This window comes from Neolamprologus multifasciatus, chromosome 13 (genome assembly GCF_963576455.1).
Source record: "Neolamprologus multifasciatus chromosome 13, fNeoMul1.2, whole genome shotgun sequence".
NCBI classification, from domain to species: Eukaryota; Metazoa; Chordata; class Actinopteri; order Cichliformes; family Cichlidae; genus Neolamprologus; species Neolamprologus multifasciatus.
The window spans coordinates 9,269,903-9,277,688 of NC_140451.1; the positions used below are offsets into that span (position 1 = coordinate 9,269,903).

At 41.0% G+C, this 7,786-nt stretch overlaps 1 protein-coding gene across 2 annotated transcripts; it reads right to left on the minus strand.

Annotated features, from left to right (window-relative positions):
• Positions 1-576: 576 nt before the first annotated feature.
• znf518a (zinc finger protein 518A) lies at positions 577-5,145 on the minus strand. 2 transcript variants are annotated; one of them, XM_085182850.1, is made up of 3 exons: positions 4,966-5,145; positions 1,937-4,160; positions 577-1,802 (listed from the first exon to the last, which is right to left on the minus strand). In XM_085182850.1, exons 2-3 carry the CDS (start codon positions 4,131-4,133, stop codon positions 1,138-1,140), a joined length of 2,862 nt encoding a protein of 953 aa, XP_085038976.1. In that variant the 5' UTR covers positions 4,134-4,160; positions 4,966-5,145; the 3' UTR covers positions 577-1,137. The 2 variants fall into 2 exon arrangements, with proteins under 2 accessions (XP_085038976.1, XP_085038975.1); XM_085182849.1 differs by lacking the exon at positions 4,966-5,145 and adding an exon at positions 4,396-4,957.
• Positions 5,146-7,786: the final 2,641 nt, after the last annotated feature.

Genomic DNA, 7,786 nt, shown 5'->3' on the forward strand with positions numbered 1-7,786 from the left:
AAACACAAGACAGCAGGCACACGTTTCTCTCTTTCTCTCTGTGAATACTGAGGGATCACGGCTGCACGAGGAAATGTTGAGCCACAGTAGGACACCGGTTGAGATTGTCATAGGCTTCGGCCTGATAAGGTGAGGTAACGGGAAATGTATATCCTGCTTTCATAGTGCAATCAAAGGATAAGATTATCATCATTTCAAGTCAAACAGAGGAAATGTACTGAGGACCAAAAAAAATTCATTAAATAAAAATCATGATCAGATCATCGAGGCCTATTTAAGTTCAAAAATCTAGGTTTGATTTTTTTAAGAACTCAATTTGTCACTGAACATGACAACACAGGTATGTTTTGAAAGTAGTCCTCAGTGTATTAGCTCCCACTGCATGAACGAACGCATCAAAATATTCTCTTGCAGTTAACACTATATTTGAAATTAATTTGGAGTTTATACAAAAGGGAGAAAAAAGGCAAATACACTTATTTTGCTAATGGCCTGGGGAGGAAACGCATATAGGAAGCACATAAAGGCTAAACCGAAGTATCATAAATAAATGTTTCATAAAACAGCTTATTGGGGTTTTGTTTTTTTGTTTGTTTTTTTTAAACACAGTTTTGGTTTATCTGAGTAACTTGTGGGTCCCTGTGACCCTTTCCAAAAAACATAAATATTACAGCTACCACACTGTATAGCCTACCCGTACATAAACTGATCCGTAAAACAGATGGTATGGCAAATATACATATTACAGTGTTCTATAAAGATTTCATACAACAGTGTACTTATGTCACCTTAAATAAAGCTATTGCGTAGACAATAAGACAAACAAAGAACAAAATTATCAACGCCACTTCCTTGTGACTTTACAAATAATCACTCATCTCCAAAAAGAGGTGCATCAAGCTACTCAGACTGGGAGAGACAATAGGTAAAAATACCCTGAGAATGTGAACCCTCCAGGAAGCATGACTTGATTCTTATCAAAGAAAGGAAGAAGAAAAAAACAACAACAACCTTTTAGACGTAAAAATAAAAACAGTTTCCATTATTGCGTTCTCTTATTGCAAATTCACCTTTTTCCAGACTATTTTAAGTTTGCTTTGGGTTGTTTTGTTTTTTTAAATCCAGTGTGTGCGACATTTAAGAGTTTTCACAGTTTGGCCTATTCCACTCCATCAGGTGCCGCTGCCGGTGGGCCAGCCACATTTCCTGACTGGTGAAGACCCTGCCGCAAAACCAGCAGCGAAACTTCGTCACGACGTCTCTGCTGGGAGACATCACGCCCACCATTTCGTACTTTTTCCTGCTCAGCCTGCGAAGTTTGAACTTCAAAGAGAACCTTTCCTGCACTGAGTTTTTACCGCTCCACGCGGCTTCCGTTAGGTCGTCTGCCGCAGGGAGCTCGCCGCTCAAAGCCGAGAGCGCGTTCAGAGTCCTGCGTGACAGTATGACCTTCTGCACATCTCCTCTGTACCTGTTCACAACCTCCATGATCCTGGCCACCTCAGGAATGTCAGCATCGGGATGATTTAGCACTACAACAGGCTGGTCTCCTGTTGGACGCTTTACCAGCTGAGAGGGATTTAAGGCTACCAACTTCAAGGTCCTCTCCAGATCTTTTGGAACGGGCTGCCACTGACAGCCAGGGGCTGATGAGGGCTCTTCTTGGATGGCCTTACCAGCAGGTGAATGGTTTTTGTTGAGGATGTTTGTGAAGGAGTCTACAGGCACTTCTCCAAATTTCACCCCTTCAATGCTCCGATCACTCAGCTTTGCAGATGGGCCACAGCAGGAACCCATCTTATCTGCAAAATAAAAAGTAAAAAACACTCAGCATACTTAAAATTACAACTCAAAGTTCAAATATTGGGAATAAAATGCCATTGGAAATTAAATCGTAAGACATTTTATGTAGAGAAAGTAGAAATTCTAATTTTACCTCGTGTTGGAAGAGCCGGTTGGGAAATAGAGGAAGACTGGGCGCTGATTTGAGGAGTCACTCCATCAGCAGCAGAAGTCATCTCATCATTCGACTCAGGGTAGTGACTGCCATTCTGCGATGGCTCAAGCCCTACATTCTCAAGGCTTGCTTCAGTCACTGATCCAGCCTTTGAATTTGTTGGACTCATCCAAAGGGCCGAAATGCTCTTGTCAACTTCCTTGAAGTTCAGCAATTCCTCTGCATCGCCCTCCAGTTCTTGATGTGCCGGAATCAAACCTTCACGTAGATCTGGCGTGTTTGCAGTCATATTTCTAGAACTTGTTGGTTTTGCAGTGCATCCTGGGGTGAAGTCCTCTTTTGGCTTTGATTGCTGAATTGAGCTAATGGCTTCAAATTGGTCATAGAGTTCAGTCTCTGAACCTTTGGTCCATTTCTTCTGGTGTACTTCTGATGGGCACACGGTTTGGACAATCTGTACAGTCTCCTCCATTGCCGTATTAGGATATTGCAGTCCATGCTGGCCACTGCCCTCTGATGGAGACAAAGAAGTTTGTGACACCCACTGCTTGTCCTTCACAGGATTTTTTTTCAATACTATCTTTAAGGACAACTCTGGTGACCTTTCATTTGCTTTTTTAAACCTGGTCTTCCTTTTACGCCGTCGACATTTCCTCTTGTTTTTTGGCATGACTTTATATTTGGGCATTTGCTCCTCAGCCTCCTTTGTCAACTTCAGATCACTGGAAACATGATTGCCATCACCATAAACAGGCCCCTCCAGCTTTTTAATATGCTCTTCAGTTTCCTGAACAATCTTTAGTTCCTGATTCTCTCGGTTTTCCTGGATGCGAGTGCACTCCGTTGGCTCAGTGTGGGCTGATGCCGAGACATCATTATGTAGTTTATTTTCAGCATGCAGACACGGAGCACACTCGTTCAAAGTCGAGTGACATCCATTTTGGTTGACCACGCACTGAGCATCGCCAGCAGCACTTTCAGCTTCCTTATCTGACGATGCCACCGTTTTCAACCTTTTGCCGTAAGCAGCACCGTTCTGAGCTACAGTTATCTTGTTCTTCAGCGTCAGAACAGTAAGATCTGATGACACGATGCTGTTCTCCTGCATGGGGAGAAGATTTATATCTTGCGGGATGTTTGACAGAACAGTTTTCAGGGCCTTGGTCCATTTCTGGTCACCGGTTTCTCCTGCGACAGATTTCCTCAGAAACTGTTGAGTCTCCTCTAGTGTTGTTTGTGGATCTGACAGATGGCAGTATTTATCCAAGAATTCTTTCCCGGGCAGAGAAAGGCAGTCCGGCGTCAGCCAGCGCATTTCCCTAACTGCACTTCTTGTTCTAGGCTTCACATTGGGGATTGTATCATTTGGTTGTATTGCTAGAGAATGAACCGCCTTCCTTTTTTTCTTCTGGTTGCCATTCTGGCACATATGGTCAGTCTTAATGTGCTTAGTTATCAACCATTTCTGAGATGCCTCAAAGCCACAGAGATGACAGTGTAACCTTTGAGTAGTTGATAGCTGATTCACGTCCTTTGTGTGCACCAACAGATCATCGGCTCCTTCCAGGTCCAAATTATGTACGTACACATGCTCTAAAAATACTCTAACATCACCTGTGGAGAATTTCTGGCACATTTCACATGAGTATTTGCCGTTTGGACAGTGATACGCAGTCAGGTGAGCACTGAATTCAGGCCATGTGCGTCTAATGTCATCATTGCATATGCTGCAGCTAGAAAAAGTGTCTTTGTGGCTTAATAGGTGGACCTGAAGATAGGAGAACTTGTCTGTGCTAAAACTACATACATGACAGGAAAAAAATGGGGCAATCCCTCTGTGTTTTTCCTCAAAGTGTCTCATTAAGTCTTTGGGAACATATTCCAAATTGTCACTGCACTGAGAGCAGGTGAACCGGAGCGCATTCCCACAGTTATTTGTCCCGCACTGGCTTTGCGGCACTTCCTGCGAGGGCTTCTTTGATAAAGGCCGCACTGTGCTCTGCTCCCACTCCTCTGATATCTTTTTTGGTCCACGCTTATCTTCATTTTGCATAGCTAGGGGCTGAACGGCATTCTTCCTGAGGTGGAGCTGTTTGTGGCGGTCTCTGTTCTTATTGTTGGTACGCTGTTTATTATCTCCTGCAGATGTAGCTGTGCAGATACCCACCGAATCCATGGTTTTACTTTGTTTTTTTCCAGATTTCTGAAAGTGCAGAAAAACACAAGCAATTTGGTCATACTGTACTTTATTCTCTGTACTTCATCATTTTACAGCTGCTGCATTCACTGTCCTGCTCTGCATCCTAATTTAACACAAGTCCACCTGTTGCTGGCCATGGTTCAAACTGTGTCTACCTGGATGTAAAATTACACATATGGTACAATAATAATATCAATAATAATAAACTATTTGCAACTACCAGGTGCAGGAAACCCACCTGCTCCATTTATGAACTCTTATGCGCTGCATAAACCAAGCATATATGTGCTATGCTAAGCGATGCAGCTAAAAACATCCCTCTCGACTCAAAAAATTAAATAAATGACGCACATAAACAAGAATAGACTGAGCTAGCACTTTTTAGCAGATTAAACAGAGGGGTGCTGCGCGGCCATTGTGCAGTTTGACTTGACCACAACAAAGTGACAAGACTCGCTTTGTAGAGAGACAACGACCGCCTCGGGAATAAAGTTAGACAAAACCGTAGCACCCGAGTCTCTCCGCTATCGCACAAACAGGAGTGTTTTTAATTTGGCGACCAAGCTAACTATTAAAACTGAGGCGGCGTTTAAGTGATTTGAATTAACGTGACGCAGAAGAGCTTACAAAGACGGAATAACTTGAGGGATACAAAGCGTGCCAACAAAGTTACACCGCATCCGTTTATTCATCTCGCGTCGACTTTTTACTGCACAAAGACCCAACCGGTTGAATAAATCATTAATAAAGCCGTAGCTGTTTAACTAGTAGTCTCTGAATTTTTTTCTTTTTTTTTTCTTTTTTTTACCTTTTCTTTTGTGGAGAGCTTGACAGCTCAGCGAGTGGCAGCCATGATGGTTTTTCATCCGGGGATTACAGCCTCTGAGCTGCTTTTAGCCTTTAGCCGAGTGCCTCCGTCCTGTCCCGGGCCTACAGCTAAGCACAGACGCCGAGCTGATTTAATGGGGAAAACAGCTCTCAATGTGCCCACGTAAAAAAAAAAAGCCTAGAAGCCTAGAAAACCGAAAATAGTGGAAATATAACAAGGCGTACATGAAAACACGTATTTTCCAAATTTGTTAGCAAAATAATAATAACAACATTAACTGGTCGCGGCTAACTACTGCAGCCTACAGCTTGCATGCTGGGTTTTGTATGACGGTAACAATTCCACTGAGTAGTCTTAAATGGTATTATGAGCTTTCATACAATATGTTTCTATGTGAATGTAAACTTCTAAGGAAGCTGTTCATGTCCTTTCCAACATGAACATTTCTAGAATTATTTTTCTACAGGAGTGGATTAAAGTGAAGCAAATTGTTAAACTGCCCCCAAATAGGACCTTCACAGATTGGTCCACATGGTCACAAAAAACCTAATCTCCACACACTTTCACGCTCACCATCCAATGAAGACATTTACATCACTCAAACCAAGGACACCCTAGGAATTGAGAAATAATCCCAGGCTAGTCACAGCAAAATTTCACAGTTTTAAAGATTGTTTACATTTCAGCCCCAAAAGTGTGGTGCCAACTTTTGCATGTATGTTTCTTTTTGAAACAAAAAAATGAAAAATTTGGATATTACTCTTGGTTTTGGATACTGTGTCAAATACAGTGAAAATACTATGAACTTTATTTTGTGCATTTTTAGAAGGATTCGACAGCCACGCGTTGTTAGATAACAGTTATGCAATGTCCTCAATTTCACACTTGCATCCACACCTTGTTCCTCACATCCAGTTTCAACATAGAAAGTTGGTAATTGTGAAAATGCTCAACTCAAGTCTTTAAAATGGGACTTTAAGAATTATTGATTGATAGCTACATCAATTTTTTTTGGATGGACCAAAAGCAAGGTGAGGATTATTACAAAAATAAAAACTATGTAGGAAATTTGTGTCTTTATATTTTTTATTTAAGTATTTAGGTCTCTTCGATCATATATAGTGTGTTACTGGATCATAATTATTGATTCATTCATGATTTTAACTTCTACTGAGTATCCAGTAGACAGTCTATATGTCTATGAAGTGCTGTGTATACAATTAACAGTGACTGAAAAAAAAATCTATGAATGTTACACAATGTAAGTATAATCTGATGGTTTTGTTTCTTTCAGTTTTGTTTCGTATAAGAAGTAAAACCCTGTGGTAGTCAATCAACACAAAAAGATCTGAACTGGTGATAGCCTCAGTCAGACTCAAGCAGGGATGTTTGTATTTGTTATTCCAGGCAGGTACAGCATTGAATGCAGTTTATAATACTGCAAAACACTGAAGAAGTGAAAGTTTAGGTTGCCTCTGCTCTGCCTGCTATATCCTTTGGGTTTGTGGAGCACTTCACAAATTTAATTAACACACAGTGAAGGGCTTCGTATAGTTCAATAGCAGCTATAAAATTTGACCACTGGGCCTGGAGTGGAGCAAATGTGACACCCTTTATTGCAGCTACTTAATGGGCTGTAGATTCATTCGCACTTGTGACCTTTCGACAATCTTTAATAAGACTCTTTAATTTGAATTGTAAATGGACATAATCACTATAGGGATTTTAATAAGTGACTTTGTGTAGGTACAAATTAGTACTCCATCTTTTACTGACTGACTTTTAAGTATTACAAGTATGAGACAGTAGAATGCTGACTCTTCAGAGCTGACCCACACTTTCTAAACCACCGACATGAACCTATCCATGGATTTTTAATTACAAACTGTGCCATCTGTCCTTTATGATTAGTTTACAAAAATCACTTTCAGATTTTAAAGTTGTCAGAACAATGCCCCCCTAACAGAGTTTAAATGAATGCATCTGGGCAGCATTGCAGATTTTAGCTGGGTCTCTAGAGGAATGTTGCCTATTTTGAGACACCAATGCCAGGAAGTAAACAGCTTTATGATGCTAACCTTAAATAGGATCAGTAACTTAAAGGTTGTTTACATTCATCTGCCATTTCTCTCCATGTGCTTTTTGAAAGACTCTGCAGACTCTTGGTCACACTACTGAGCCAGACAATAGCTGTCAGCTGCACTCCAAGTAGGAGCTGCATGACACAACAAAGAAGAAGAAGAAGAAGAAGAAGAAGAAGAAGAAGAAGAAAGCCACTGGCTCCCTCCACCCAGGACACCATTCGTTTCCCCTGACAGACAGTTTCAGTCCTTTATAAAGACGGCTTCCCACCGCCTCAGCAATATCTACCACAGAGTGGTTAGCATTAACAATCCTCTTAACCCTCACCCCCTGCATGCAGCTACACTCCCAGACTGCTCTTTCCATTATTTAAATGCAAAAAGTGACTGATTGAATTACTTTGCCTGCACAGGGATTTTTTTTAAATGTATATTGGAATAACAATTATTCTTCTATTGTAAGTTTTTAGAGGTCATCACAGTCTCCTGAGAGTAGATAAAACTCAGTTAGGTAAATGTAGCCACAAAGAAAAGAATCACTTTCACATTTGTTATCACAGCTGTGTACACAAACACACGGGACGCACATGTAAATTCAATGAGCATTTTCTTTTTAGTAGATTTTCACCATATTTCACTCATTGAATGTGCTGCACTGATGGATTGGCCCACTATTTTAGTTTTTACTTTCACTTGATATTTTCACTTTTATGAGAGAA